The sequence below is a fragment of the Ictalurus furcatus genome, chromosome 6 (genome assembly GCF_023375685.1).
Source record: "Ictalurus furcatus strain D&B chromosome 6, Billie_1.0, whole genome shotgun sequence".
NCBI lineage: Eukaryota > Metazoa > Chordata > Actinopteri > Siluriformes > Ictaluridae > Ictalurus > Ictalurus furcatus.
The window spans coordinates 9,674,896-9,690,415 of NC_071260.1; the positions used below are offsets into that span (position 1 = coordinate 9,674,896).

The 15,520-nt window shown below is 40.1% G+C and overlaps 1 protein-coding gene across 2 annotated transcripts in view; it reads right to left on the reverse strand.

Moving 5' to 3' along the window:
* The window catches only part of tmem163a (transmembrane protein 163a), a 72,979-nt gene extending 57,697 nt beyond the window's left edge, over positions 1–15,282 (reverse strand). Inside the window, exons 1-3 of one of the 2 annotated variants that reach the window (XM_053626456.1) lie at positions 13,155–15,282; positions 11,840–12,030; positions 5,023–5,142 (exon numbers count right to left, since the gene is read on the reverse strand). In XM_053626456.1, coding sequence (XP_053482431.1) covers positions 5,023–5,142; positions 11,840–11,963 — 244 coding nt within the window. In that variant the 5' untranslated portion in view covers positions 11,964–12,030; positions 13,155–15,282. Of the gene's footprint in view, positions 1–5,022; positions 5,143–5,686; positions 6,612–11,839; positions 12,031–13,154 lie in introns of those variants that run through there. The other variant, XM_053626457.1, reaches the window with a different exon arrangement.
* Between the last annotated feature and the right edge of the window lie 238 nt (positions 15,283–15,520).

Here is a 15,520-nt window from a genome sequence, read left to right on the forward strand (position 1 = left end):
GTGTGTGTGTGTGTGTGTGTGTGTGTTGGGTTCTTTTCTCTTTGTGACAAACAGTTGTGTAAGGTTTTAGTCTGAATTTATATTTGTAACACTCAGTTTGTGATTTTATTTTAAATAAACTAAAAAAAAAGGCACTGAAACTTTGCCCCGCCCCATTCGATTAATCGAAAAAAAATAATCTGCCAACTAATCGATTATGAAAATAATCGTTAGTTGCAGCCCTAATAATGTCTCCTGACAATTACATGAACACGTAATCATACAATCTGCGACAGGATTTTTATTAGGATCATCTCGTACAGTGTGACAAGTAATAATCGTAAAAGACCGCTGGAATCACACAGTGTAAAACTGGCTTAACTGAGAAAGTCCTGTTATTAAGGTAGGAGACAAACCATTTTAAAGCTGTGCCCTGGATGCCTACACCACGCTTTAGACGATACAGAAGTATTCTGTGGTCAACCGTATCAAAGGCCACACTAAGATCTTGGTAAGCAGCACAGTTTCCAAAATCAGAAGTCAGCAATAAATCGTTGGCTACCTTGAGGAGGGCAGATTCTACATGTTTATATAGTATAGTGTTGGTTTAAAGGCTGACTGAAATTTTTTCAAAAAATGTGGTTCCTGGTTAAGAAATTAAATTACAAGAAATCAAATGCTATATAAACATGTCCTGAAACAGAAAACCTCACCAGATCAACAATTAGATATTTTTCTTTGTTAAATAGTAACACATTTGTAATCCATTTATTATTAGTCTCGTGAAGCGTCTTCATAGAAGTCAGCAGAAAAAGAAATAAGATTCTCTTTAAACACAGTAGCAATCACAACATATTTACATATGTGCCAGAACATATTATGACTCATTTCATAATAATTCATATAATTTAAATCGATGATTGGTTATAAAACTACAAAGTACCACAATACATTTAGGAATGTGTTATATACATGTGCTGTGTATACAGTCACCGGACCCACCAATGATCTCTAATACTTCCTTCAGAGATTTATGTTATCCACATTTAACTCTTTACCAGAGGCCAAAAAATTATGTTTGAATTATTGTGGAGAGGTGTGAATTGCTTGCGCAGCATGGAGCTCACACCACACCACTTTGTCATCGCCGAGATCATCAGCAGCTAAACACAGATTCACGAAACTCTATACGCAGAAACCCAACAGTGTCCTAATCTTATAACGGACATGAGGCAATAAAACAATTCATTTGAATACACTGATTGAAAATCTGATACTTTGATTTCCATTCTGCCAGCAAAATTTAACGGCAGTGCACTAAAAGAAAGGGTTAAAGATAAGACATGTATATCAGGATGAGAAATTTTTTCTTCCAATTTTGTGAGTAAAACAGCAAATGGGAATCACTGAAGGTAGAAAATAAAGTTGTGAGTGGGGAACAGAAGAAACATTGGCATGCACACACTATAGGATTGGTCTGAGGACTCATTCCAGCTGATCGTTTGGCTGCAATAATGATTTAGGAGGCTAAATCAGATTTAGGAGGTGGGGAAGCTCTTTGATGACTTAATTTAGCTAACTACAATTGACTGTCCAGATCTTAGCTTTTTAGTACCGTAATTTTCGGACTATTGAGCGCACCTGAATATAAGCCGCACCCACTAACTTTAAAAAGAAAAAAAAAATTGTACATATATAGGCCGCACTTGTCTATAAGCCGCAGGTGTCCACGTTGTAACATGAGATATTTACACAGAAAGATGTTACACAGAAAGCTTTTTTTAAACTTTTAATTAAATACGTACCGTAAATGCTTTTTTCTGAACAGTGCCTGTAACACGGCTGGTTAAAAAAAAAATATACAGTTGCCTACCAGGAAAAGTCATTGATCGCTATCTTCATCTTCCTCCTGCGCACTAAAACCACTAAAGTCGTCATCTTCGGTGTTGGAATTGAACAGCCACAGAATTACTGGTACTTCGTCACACACTTCCTCAGTCTCTCTTTCGTTGTCACTCTCAATGTCAATTACGTCTCGAGGCAAATTCGCCCTTGAGCTTGTGCTGTCCTCTTCATCACACAGCAGTCCAGCCTTTCGAAACCCGTTGGTGATCGTAGATTTTTTGACACTGCTCCACGCTGTTAGGATCCACTGGCAGACTTGAGCAAAAGTTGCTCTTCGCATGCTATTTCCTTCTTCGACAGCCAGATCGATCGCCTTTAACTTGAAAGTTGCATCATATCCATTTCTTTGTGTGTTTTCCATGATGAGGGGGTGTGCATGAAGCGCAAAATGACTGCTCTGAAGAATTTAGTGTGAGTGCATTTGATTTAATTTGAACAGTTTCATTGGTCCACTGTGACCTGTTCGGTAATTTCATTGGTCTGATGTGACGAGGCTAAATGTTTTGGCGGCATGAAGCTCGTTAGCCCATAAAAATCCATAAATTAGCCGCATCATTGTTTAAGCCGCAGTGTTCAAAGCGTGTGAAAAAAGTCGCGGCTTATAGTCCGGAAATTACGGTATTTGTGTGTTCCTTGTTTGTCACTTTTGCAGGAAAATAATCTAAAATATTTCCTAATTCTTTTGCTCCTGTCTATAAATTTGCAAAACAAACGATTTTTGTACACAGCTGTTCATAAGTGTCACCATTAATATTATTGTCAATTCTCCCCTGGATATTGCGTTGCTTCAGACGTCAGGTAACATAGAAAGACCTACAAAAATGGCTGCCGACTACAACTCCCAGACCACAGAGCGGCCTACAATCACGGCTGCTGAGGCCAACAGCACCTGACAGCCATCACATACTCTCTCATGTTCGCATTCACCTCTACTGTGATTGCACATACCTGGACTCAATTCCATGCACGCTGTATTTAAGGACTCTCTTCGTACCAGTTAATTGCAAAGTATATATGCTTATCATCCGGTACCTGTCTATACCAAGCCTTATGTTTGCCTGCTATTGTGTTTATGGTTATGACTCCATTTCTGGTTCCTGGTTTATGTCTTTATCGTTTGTAACTCTGACTTCTGCCAGTTTCTTAACCCTGATTCTGCTCTACATTTTGAATTTGTTTGCATGTGTAAAACTAAAGAAACTTAACCTGCAACTATCAACGTCTCTGACATGTGACAATTATACCATGATTTGGACCTGCACACAGAAGGGGTTTCTTCATTTGCACAATTTTATCCATCCATCCATCTTCTATACCACTTTATCCTTTTCAGGGTCACGGGGAAACCTGGAGCCTATCCCAGGGAGCATCAGGCACGAGGCGGGGTACACCCTGGACAGGGTGCCAATCCATCGCAGGACACCCATCACACCCATTCATACACTACGAACACCTTTGGACATGCCAATCAGCCTACCATGCATGTCTTTGGCCTGGGGGAGGAAACCGGAATACCCGGAGGAAACCCACGCAGCACGGGGAGAACATGCAAACTCCGCACACACAGGGCCACGGTGGGAATCGAACCCCCGACCCTGGAGGTGTGAGGTGAATGTGATAACCACTAAGCCACCATGCACCCTCGCACAATAAGACCAAGACCAAGACCAATAAGAGACCAAGAAAAAGTGTTGAACAAATCAAAATTATTTTATATTTAACAGAATTAACAATATTATGGATGAAGCTTTTCACCCTCTTATTTCTCACTCTTATTTTCTTTACCAGCTTCATGAGGAGCTTCACCTAGAAGTTAACAAATAGGGATTTTAAATGAAATCTAATTATTTGGGGAAGCGATTTATTTTTTTAAACTTCTCATTTTAAGTAAAATCTATTTGTTAAACAAATACATTAAGAAGGAAATTGATACATGACTACAGTGTGCCTAAACTTGTATCTGGTAATGTAGATTTCCATCAGATTATATATCTTACATAAACTAAAGCTGGGGGAGCTCTGCAATCCTTGAGCCTTCCCTCAGTTTAACCCCTGGTTAAATAACAATATTATGGTGAGATGTTCAAGATTATGCCAATTTAGGAAGGAACAATGTGACCTGTAGTGAGAGATAGATAATGCACCAATGTGACCCGGGCTTCATTTCCAGCAACTGAGAAGCCTCCATTCACTACTTCTGCATACACTGCTTCTGCTTGTCCTTGACTAACAAGATAAAGAACCTTGTCTCCAACCCACAAGATTTCCCATATCTCATGGGACAGCCCCTTTCATCTTTCCCAACTGCTATCCTGAACAACAACATATCTACAAAAAGAACTATTACATAAACGTAATCTTGAGGAAACACAGATGGTTTTCAAGAACAAAACACAGTTGGTCTAGCCTAGTTCTTTAAAAAGAAATGTATGCTTGAGAGAAGGCACAACGAATGGGCCTCGTTTATGAATCTTCCAGTAAAGTTGTGTGTAAATGTTTTCAAAGGCCACACCAAACTAAAAATTCTCACCAAATTTACAAATGTTACATTAACCCATACATTGATACAGTGAATGCCAATCACCCATAAAGTCACAGGAGTGTTCAAGGTACTGATTTACATTTGACGACACCCACAAATCTCTGTAAAAGCCAAGGTTCAGTGAGCTGAAAGTACAAAATGACAACTAAATGGTGAGAAGAAAGCATCTCCTCAGTGCTGCATATGCTAAATCTTCCAGTGATGCAGCACACACACTGCAGCACATTGGTTATCATAGAAACACACTATCTCTTCCTTCTGTTATAGAACACTCACTTTTGTCATAATTAAATAGCTAGTCTTTTTTTTTTTTTCATTTATGGATTTCTTTTGGATTGTGTACTTTTAAGTCATTATGAAATTTATATCATCTTTATATGAAATTGCAGGAACAATTGAGGTTAACATTAGTGACCCTTTATGCATAAATTTACTCAGGACACAAGCTTGATAAATGAAGTCCAGTGACTTCATACTTCCTCAAGTAAATAAATTACCATTCCCAGTCTAAGGAACATTCAAATCAGTCTTCAGTGCTCAATCAACTTTCCATTACCACAAAAAGCAAAGTGATGAAACAAAAAGAATCAACTTACTGAAGGCCGCCACTGCCAGGATGAGTGTCACAACAATGGAGAGCCATGATACCCATAATGCCTTCTTCCTATAACTCTGAGCTTCATGGGGCTTTAGACGCATGCTGCTCTCCAATAAACCTGTAACAAAAGGTGAAAAAAATCCATTAAAAATAACCTGCCCTTTTTTTTTTCCACAACAGAAGTAAAGGGCTTATTCTCAATCCCCTGGCCCATGATTGAGCCAAGAAAGTCTACACTACTCAATGAGGGATGTGAAGAGTAAACTCAGAGGTGAAGAACATGGCAGGAGCAAAATGGATCTGTTAAATCAGCTGAAACGTGCGGTCGGCTACAAAATTTAGGGCTTCTTGATTTGTGTTTGTGCCTAAAACAGAAATTTGTTCTGTTGCAAAGCACTACTCTTTGGGGATCCCCCTTGGTAGCAGCTTTTTTCCTATATTTACAGTAGTTTACTTTGTTACCCTTAGGATCAGATGAGCTGAACATTGACAAAATGAGATGGACTCTAATATCTTGTATGAACACAAAAGTACCTAATGCACATAAAGTGTAACAATGGAAAAGTTGTTTTGTAGAAATGTAATATATCTAATACAGTTCCACTTTTACGGGTAATTTTACCAGACCAGAACAGAAAGGTTAAAAAAAAACTGTGACTTACAGCAAAAGCAACAACCCAGGCATATAGAAGAACATTCCATCTGTTTAGCAAAGTCCAAGTCAGTCGATCATAGGAAGGTATGTCTAGAGATGAGAATTCCAAGTCTACGTCCAAGTCAATTAAAGCATTTTAAAATTCCACACAAAACTAACGAATGGCACTTTTTTGAGGCAATCTGTAATTTCCAAATGATGCCCAAAATGCCAAACAATCCACTCTGTTTCTCCATACAGACGTTAACGAAGGGATGTGATCCAATAAACTGTGGAGCAATGAAACCACAGAAAACAAGCTACACATTGCCCACTATCTATGCAAAGCCTCTTCTTTGTCCCAGCAGCAGACTTGTTAATGGATGTTTGGGTAGCTGTATATTTCTCCTCCCTAGCTGCATTAAATATGTAGTGGTCACATGCTTAAGGGGGCTTGGGATTAGTATGACACCATAATGCTGGCACTTTTTTAATGAATGAAATGGAAAAAGAAAACTCAGGAATGTGATCCCTCCCCTTCTCTTATTACCCCCGTCTTCCTTCCCCATCTCACATGATCTAACTCGCCTGGAACACAAGCACATACTTATTCCTCGCCAACAAGTCAAAAGTCAAGGCTAACATATAGGTGTCTAAAGCAACATAAGATTATAGTTTAATTGGTGAAAATCCGTTACTAATCCTGACAAGGTAAATTGAAACACTCCTATACAAAATATTAACTGGCAAACTCTTAAAGACAAAGCTATAAATCTGAGATCATTTTCTCACTTAAGGTTTATTCGAATCTGGGACCATGAAGAAGTGTGAAAGCTGTTTTTGAACCTGGGAACAGTCTTCACCGTTTTCTGCTTGTATTTCCTTTGCTTGTATTTCCTCAATTGTAAGTCGCTTTGGATAAAAGCGTCTGCTAAATTAATAAATGTAAATGGGACGTGTTGGTTTAACTTGCCACATTACTTCTTGCGTCAAGAATGCATTCAAACACAGGGGCCACAACTCATAAACACTCTGGTATATATATATATATATATGTATATATATATATATATATATATATATATATATATATATATATATATATATATATATACAATATCTCACAAAAGTGAGTACACCCCTCACATTTTTGTAAATATTTGATTATCTCTTTTCATGTGACAACACTGAAGAAATGACACTTTGCTACAATGTAAAGTAGTGAGTGTACAGCTTGTGTAACAGTGTAAATTTGCTGTCCCCTCAAAATAACTCAACACACAGCCATTAATGTCTAAACCGCTGGCAACAAAAGTGAGTACACCCCTAAGTGAAAATGTCCAAATTGGGCCCAATTAGCCATTTTCCCTCCCCGGTGTCATGTGACCTGTTACAAGGTCTCAGGTGTGAATGGGGAGCAGGTGTGTTAAATTTGGTGTCATCGCTCTCACACTCCCTCATACTGGTCACTGGAAGTTCAACATGGCACCTCATGCCAAAGAACTCTCTGAGGATCTGAAAAAAATTATTATTGCTCTACATAAAGATGGCCTAGGCTATAAGAAGATTGCCAAGACCCTGACACTGAGCTGCAACACGGTGGCCAAGACCATACAGTGGTTTAACAGGACAGGTTCCACTCAGAACAGGCCTCACCATGGTCGACCAAAGAAGCTGAGTGCATGTGCTCAGCGTCATATCCAGATGTTGTGTTTGGGAAATAGACGTACGAGTGCTGCCAGCATTGCTGCAGAGGTTGAAGGGGTGGGGGGTCAGCCTGTCAGTGCTCAGACTATACACAACACACTGCATCAAATTGGTCTGCATGGCTGTCGTTCCAGAAGGAAGATGATGCATAAGAAAGCTCGCAAACAGTTTGCTGAAGACAAGCAGACTATGGACATGGATTACTGGAACCATGTCCTGTGGTCTGATGAGACCAAGATAAACTTATTTGGTTCAGATGGTGTCAAGCATGTGTGGTGGCAACCAGGTGAGGAGTACAAAGACGAGTGTGTCTTGCCTACATTCAAGCATTGTGGTGGGAGTGTCATGGTCTGGGGCTGCATGAGTGCTGCCAGCACTGGGGAGCTACAGTTCATTGAGGGAACCATGAATGCCAACATGTACTGTGACATACTGAAGCCTCCTTTCAGAGACTGGGCCGCAGGGCAGTATTCCAGCATGATAACGACCCCAAAAACACCTCCAAGACGACCACTGCCGTGCTAAAGAAGCTGAGGGTGAAGGTGATGGACTAAACCCTATTGAGCATCTGTGATGCATCCTCAAACGGAAGGTGGAGGAGCACAAGGTCTCTAACATCCACCAGCTCCGTGATGTCGTCATGGAGGAGTGGAAGAGGACTCCAGTGGCAACCTGTGAAGCTCTGATGAACTCCATGCCCAAGAAAGTTAAGGCAGTGCTAGAAAATAATGGTGGCCACACAAAATATTGACAATTTGGGCCTAATTTGGACATTTTCACTTAGGGGTGTACTCATTTTTGTTGCCAGCGGTTTAGACATTAATGGCTGTGTGTTGAGTTTTTTTTTAAGGGGACAGCAAATTTACACTGTTACACAAGCTGTACATTCACTACTTTACATTGTAGCAAAGTGTCATTTCTTCGGTGTTGTCACATGAAAAGATATAATCAAATATTTACAAAACTGTGAGGGGTGTACTCACTTTTGTGAGATACTATTTATATATATATATATATATATATATATATATATATATATATATATATATATATATATATATGAGAGTAGCTTCAGCTTCAACTCAAAGGCCTCAAGGTTGATCAGTGTCAAGCTAAAGTAAAAAAAAAATTAAAAAAATAAACACCTTAGCAGTATTGGAATGCATGTGATTCAGTGAGAAAGACAAGACTCAACAGAAGAAATGATGCATCACTAGTATGTATCAATAAGAGTATCAGCAATAAAACACATGTCCATAGGATGTAATAACTTTTGTGGTGTGACTGTTGCACAAAGAATATCGCCAAAGGACCAAATGAAAAGAATAATACACAATAAACAGATGAATCTCCTGCCATTTTACAATCCTGTGTGTGCACGAATATGATGTATGGAACTGCACAATGAAACTACAGTTAGGAAGGAATTCTTCATCGTGAATGCAAACCTGAGATAATGAGCCCAGAATCGTTTCTGGGTGCAGACTTATGTATTTGGACCTAGTGTGAAACCACTCTGAGAGTTAATTCCCTACTCCCTAGGTCTGCTTGTTAGTCAGGTAGAAGCTCAAATCATTCACATGACTTAATTCACCTCGAAATTATCCTAAGCTTGATATGGTTTGACATTGAAGAAAAGAAAACTAAACAAAACAGATTCCAGATCGCTGATGCATTAATTTTCCACAGTTGTACAAACAAGTTTATCTCCATTTCAGAAAATGTCAGAACAGTGCAGTTTTGTTATACGTCTTATTTGCAGTTACATCTGCTTAACATTGTTTCTCAAACAAGATTTCACTCCTGCCTGTACCAGCCACTCTTCTGAAATGCACGAACAACAGGGCTCGCAGTCATGTTACCATTCTGACGCCTCTAACCATGTAGCCCAGACATCAGCAGCAAATGAAAAACCTTTATAAATTATTCATTGGCACAAATTGATTGCTTGGGGTGATTTCATGTGCCACAGAGCAACACTGTAGCACAGTGCTCATGGTCATGGAATACTAATGTAGGCTGTGGAGGATGATGAGATGGTCATTTAGTGGTGGTGATCAGGAATCCCGATTTCTGCCTGCATAAGTAAGTGACTCTATCTGCATAAGCTGTACGTTAAGATAGCAAAGATGGTTAAAGATCAGTCCAGTGATGAGTTTGGGTCATAAAAAGGAAATGAATCCAATGTTCTCAGTAAATGACATCTTGGATATGTCAGTCGTGGTCGTTACCTTATTCTCAGTACACCACATTATTCTATTTAAATGGCTTTCTACCACAAATGGCTTTCTACCAGTTCATATGCCAGAGCTCCTGCTGTGTCCTACTCTCATCTTCCTCTTATCTTCTCCTTGGCTGGCTCAGACTGACTCTAGTGCCTACAGAGCCATGCTAATGAGACAGCAATGCCATTAAAATATAAGGCCTTGGAGAGCAGGCTCTGTCATACTATTCCTTTGATGTTACATTTACAGACTCTAAATTATATTAGCTGGGACAAATCAAGTAGCTCGAGGCAGGATAAACAGAATGTTGCCAGACGCACTCATAAGCAGAGCATGGCATTGAGTATGAATGAGAGAGCTGACCGTCATGGACTGTGACTCAGATGAAAAGAATACTGTATGAATCTGCTCTGGTAACTGTGCATTGTGATTACATGTGAGTATTTGTATTGTAATACCAAAAGTTTGGGGACACCTGACCATCAAACCCAAATGTGCCTGTTGAACATCACATTCCAGATTTAGTTCCCTTTTCGCTGTTATAATAATCTCCACTCTTCTGGGAAGGCTTTCCACTAGATTTTGGAGCGTGGTTGTGGGGAATTTTGTTCATTCAGCTACAAGAGCGTTAGTGAGGTCAGGCACTGATGTTGGGTGAGGAGGTCTGGGGTGCAGTCAGTGTTCCAGTTCATCCCAAAGATGTTCAGTGGGGTTGAGGTCTTCTATTCCAACTTTGGCAAACCATGTCTTCATGGTGCTCGCTTTGTGCACAGGGACATTGTCATACTAGAACAGGTTTGGGCCTCTTAGTTCCAGCGAAGGGAAATTGTAAAGCTACAGAATACAAAGACATTCTATGCAATTGTGTGCTTCCAAATTTGTGACAGCAGTTTGGGGAAAGAACACATATGGGTGTGATGATAAGGTGTCCACAAACTTTGGCCATATAGTGTATATTAGTGAAAAATAACAAAATTAAAAGTGATTCCAATATGCTTAAGAAAGTTGAAGGGTTAAACTTGGGTTATCGTTGCCTGAAATGTTAGCACTCCTGACATTTAGTGCCAGAGATTTTTGGATACAGGTCGTTCCTTGTATGTGGTTTAGACTGCTTTAAAATATTCAATTTCTACTATATATTTTATTGTTTGTTTATACACAAGTAAATAATAACATAAAAATGTATTTTATGCACTGCTGTCCTTTTTTAAACATGTATAGTGCATATGTGTTTGTCAGTGTTACCGATGATGCTTTCTTTGATGAAACTCAAAGCAGTTACTTAAGATGAATGAATGTGATAATAATGTGCAATATTTAAAAAGATAAATAGAGTATATGAATTAGCCCAATCTCACACGTTCATGGTTTTGGGTCTGTCTCCAATACTCCTATTTAATCTGTCAGTCTATAGTACTTTTGCTTTATAAAATTAACCCGGCCTGCAATCACAGCGCTGTAATGAACAGACATCACATTTGATTTGTATTGTATGTTAAAAACACCTTAATACCTTAATTTTTTATCCGTTTTATGTTTTATAACGCTTGCCTGCATGTTTCACTCTCACACATTCCACTATTAGGCAGAATTAAACAGGAAAACAATAAAATTGGCTAAGTTTCAGATATGTGAGATGCAAAATATGTTCAAGGTCGACGCTTGTTCTATGTACAATGACTTGCTGATACCACAGCTAAGTTTACCTTGCAGTTTCCACCCTGATATGTCGGCATGTGCTTCCTAACAAAGTGGAGTAACCATGCAACATGTAAATCAGGAATTATAATTTAAGGAATAGAACGTGCAGTATATACATGGTGCCTGAAACATGAAGATATTTATAACAAGTTTTTTTTTAGACAGATTTTCTGGCTCAACATGGCACCTACTACTTTTTATCAATAGCATGCAAAGATTGACATCTTCAATGAGAAGTAAAATATTAGGTTTCCTAAACATTTGGGGGATTAATGTTGGGTGACATTTCAGCTGCAGAGTTAAAGAGCAGATTTCTTCCAGACACCCACACCTACTTCTGTGAATCTCCCTGCTCTGTGTCCTCTTAAATGAGCTGTTATGTCGTTTAAATAACTGAAATGAAGGTGACATTAGGGTTCACCTGGAGACTGTGCGTTAAAGAAAGCTTGGGAAGGGTGTGCGTGATGCTTCAGTCATCTGGAGGTACGACTTTATCCTAATTATTCCTGAAAGTAAACACAGATACAGTCTTAGACTGACGGACTTACCTTCTCCCTCCACGGTGTCAGTGATGTTCATCTCCCGGTCTCTCTCAGTCCCGCTCCCCGCCGCCGGGTCCACCACCACCACCGCCGATTCCGGGACGGGACACGTAGCAGAGACATCGCCCATGATTCAGTGTGAAATAAGACCCTTGGAGTAGTCAGTCTCACAGCATCCAGACACATCCGATGCCAATCTGCACCACGACACACCGACCCGCTATAAATCCAATCTGTCGCACTGATCTGCTCGGAGTCTGTCTGTCCAAACTGCAGCGCAACGTTCCTGCAGGTTTTAGTCCAATCTGCCCTTATCTGTCCCGGTATTAGTCCAGTCTGCCCTTATCTGTCCCGGTATCAGTCCAATCTGCCCTTATCTGTCCCGGTATCCGTCCAATCTGCCCTTATCTGTCCCGGTATCCGTCCAATCTGCCCTTATCTGCACTGGTATCAGTCGAATCTGCCCTTATATGCCCCGGTATCAGTCCAATGTGCCCTTATTTGCCCCGGTATCAGTCCAATGTGCCCGTTTATGCCCCGGTATCAGTGCAATCTTCCCATATATGCCCCGGTATCAGTCCAATCTGCCCTTATTTGCCCCGGTATCAGTCCAATCTGCCCTAATATGCCCCGGTATCAGTCCAATCTGCCCTTATCTGCCCCGGTACCTGCCCGATCTGCCCCCCTGACACAGTGATGTGCTCCAGGATCTCTCCGATCTGCCCCGTGTTCAGTCTATCTGACTGTCGAGGGCGTGTTTCCTCTCTCCTTGCTTTAGACCAAGTTGTTGTCAAATGACTGAAATTTCCATTAGAGCGGCTGAATGAACATGTAAACAGTTTTGAAACAGCCACAGACCTCGTGTGTGTGTGTGTGTGTGTGTGTGAGAGAGAGAGAGAGTGTGTGTGTGTGTGAGAGTGTGTGTGTGTGTGTGTGTGTGTGTGTGTTCTCCTCTGTAGTTTCCTAAATTAGCCATTCGGCTTCTTGGTCCAGAATACAATTTTTTCTGCCTTCTTATTGACGGAAATGTCAGTCATTAGGCAGCTAAAAGGCAGTTAATGACTGTATAGCATAACCAAACTCAAGTTATTCGTTCCTTTTGTTGTTTTTGCAGCACTGGTAATGATGCTGTGTGCTTTGGGGGACACCTGAGATGATTGTGTAGTATAAAATTTGCAATTGCACCCTCTAGACCAGTTGTCCCCAACATGATGCCCATGGGCACCTGGTAGCCCGCATGTAGTCTGTGAGTTGGCCGCCAAGCACGTCCTATAAATAGGCTAAATTTTAATGATTGATATTTTTTTCTATTTATACTTACAAAAAATGAAGAAGTGTCAACATTTCATCCATCCATCTTCTACCGCTTACTCCTTTTCAGGGTCACGGGGAACCTGGAACCTATCCCAGGGAGCATCGGGCACAAGGCGGAGTACACCCTGGACAGGGTGCGAGTCCATCACAGGGCACAATCACATACACACTCACACAACCATTCGTACACTACGGACACTTTAGACACGCCAATCAGCCTACCATGCATGTCTTTGGACTGGAGGAGGAAACCCCCGCTGCACAGGGAGAACGTGCAAACTCCGCACACACGGCCCCGGCAGGACTCGAGCCCCAGACCCTGGAGGTGTGAGGCAAACGTGCTAACCACTAAGCCACCATGCGCCCGTTAACATTCCATATAACATTAAAACATCAAATAAAATCATCATTAAAAAAAGAAAAAAATGTAAAAGTTTACGCCTGATATTGTTAACGTATGTAGCGTACGTTTTTTTGTGACGTAGGATATTCTGCGAGTTGAGGTGGTAGCGAGCTGATGGCATAAACAAGGTGAAATCAACTATAACAAAAAAAACAACAAAGGATAAATTATGACCGATGGTGCACCAGGTCCTGCAAAAAAGAGAAAGACATTACTTTAACGAGGAGTGGGAGAAGGAATTTCTTTACACAAATGCTGAAGGCAAAAGTGTATGCCTCATCTGTGGGGCTATCACCGCGGTATCCATCGCGGCGAGACATTTCACCACAATCCACGATACCTTCAACAGCAGTTATCTACCAGGTACATCACTTAGAAAAGCAAAAGTTAACGAGTTGAAAGCAACATTAAGCAGGCAGCAATAATTTATTCTCCCAGACCCACTAAGAAGTCACAGGCTGCAACCCAAGCTTCATTTAGGGTTGCTAATTTTTTGACAAAACACAAAAAATCGTTCTCGGATGGTGAAATTCTGCTCTGCTTTCTGCTCTCCGGACCTGCCTGATCCATCCTGATGCCCTACCTCTGGATGGAGCTTTCATCAACTGGAGGCTACATTCTGCCACTGAGGATGACCTCAAGCAGTGCAGCCTGGAAATTGCTGAGGATGGTGCTGCTTGAAGTACCATGGAAATGATTTTGGACCTCAATTTCACATGGACATTTTCACTGTGGTTGCTATGACTATGGTTGCTGCTATGGCCTTATGGACTGCAATTACCACATGCAATTTTGCACTCACGTCTCCTTTAGTGAACAGTGGACTAGTTCAACAAACAGACTTCATATGAAAACCATAATGAACTTTCCTTTACTTTCACACTATCCGTTGTTACCCAGATGAAGATGGGTTCCCTTCTGAGTCTGGTTCCTCTCAAGGTTTCTTCCTCATATCATCTTAGGGAGATTTTCCTCGCCACCGGCTTGCTCATTAGGGATAAATTCACACACTTAAAATCTGTATCCTGTGTTTATACGTTTCTGTAAAGCTCCTTTGAGACAATGCCCATTGTTAAAAGTGCTATACAAATAATATTTAATTGAATCGAAATTGTCAAGTGAGCAATTACTGTGATAGCGAACACACTGTTTAAAGATCACAAGAATGGAGATGAAATCATTTCTGCATTCTCCGATGTTCAACTTAGGGCGAAGCCAAAATTTCCATACATTTTCTTGGAATATTTTCCAGGATGATTGTTTAATAAAAAAATATTAAAACAGCTTGTGAGAAATCATTAGCATTTTTTTAATGCCAGGATATCAAGATATTTTTATTATCCCCGTGACATAATGTTGTTAATGAAAGTTTAAAAAAAAAAAAAAAAAGCACCATTGTGTTTATATTTATAACAAATTATATATTTTTGAGTATATCAAACAAAGTAGCCCTCTAGACTATTTTATCCCTTCAGGGAGCCCTCACTCACAAAAAGGTTGGAGACCCTTGCTCTAGACTAAAACGCATTAGATCAGCAATTTATGATAAAATGCAAAAATGACTAGATAACTAGAAAGCACCTAAAAGGTGCAGAAACTGTTGATGATTGTACAGTACCTAGCTCCCTGCACCGCCAAGTGCCAACATCAGTTATCTGGAAATCAGCACGAAGATAACAACTGGACCTAATGTTACAACCACCAATGTGGCTCATTATGGTGACAATGCTGACCCCTGCAGCTCTACAGATCCTGTCCATACTGACTACAATGCTGACCAGGACACCAGGACATCTTTAATGTGTTCCAAGGCAATATATATATATATATATATATATATATATATATATATATATATATATATATATATATATATATAGTGTGTGTGTGTGTGTGTGTGTATGTATATAAAATATACAATATATAAAATATATTACCCTAGTAATATGTTAAAATGTTTAATTCTGCTA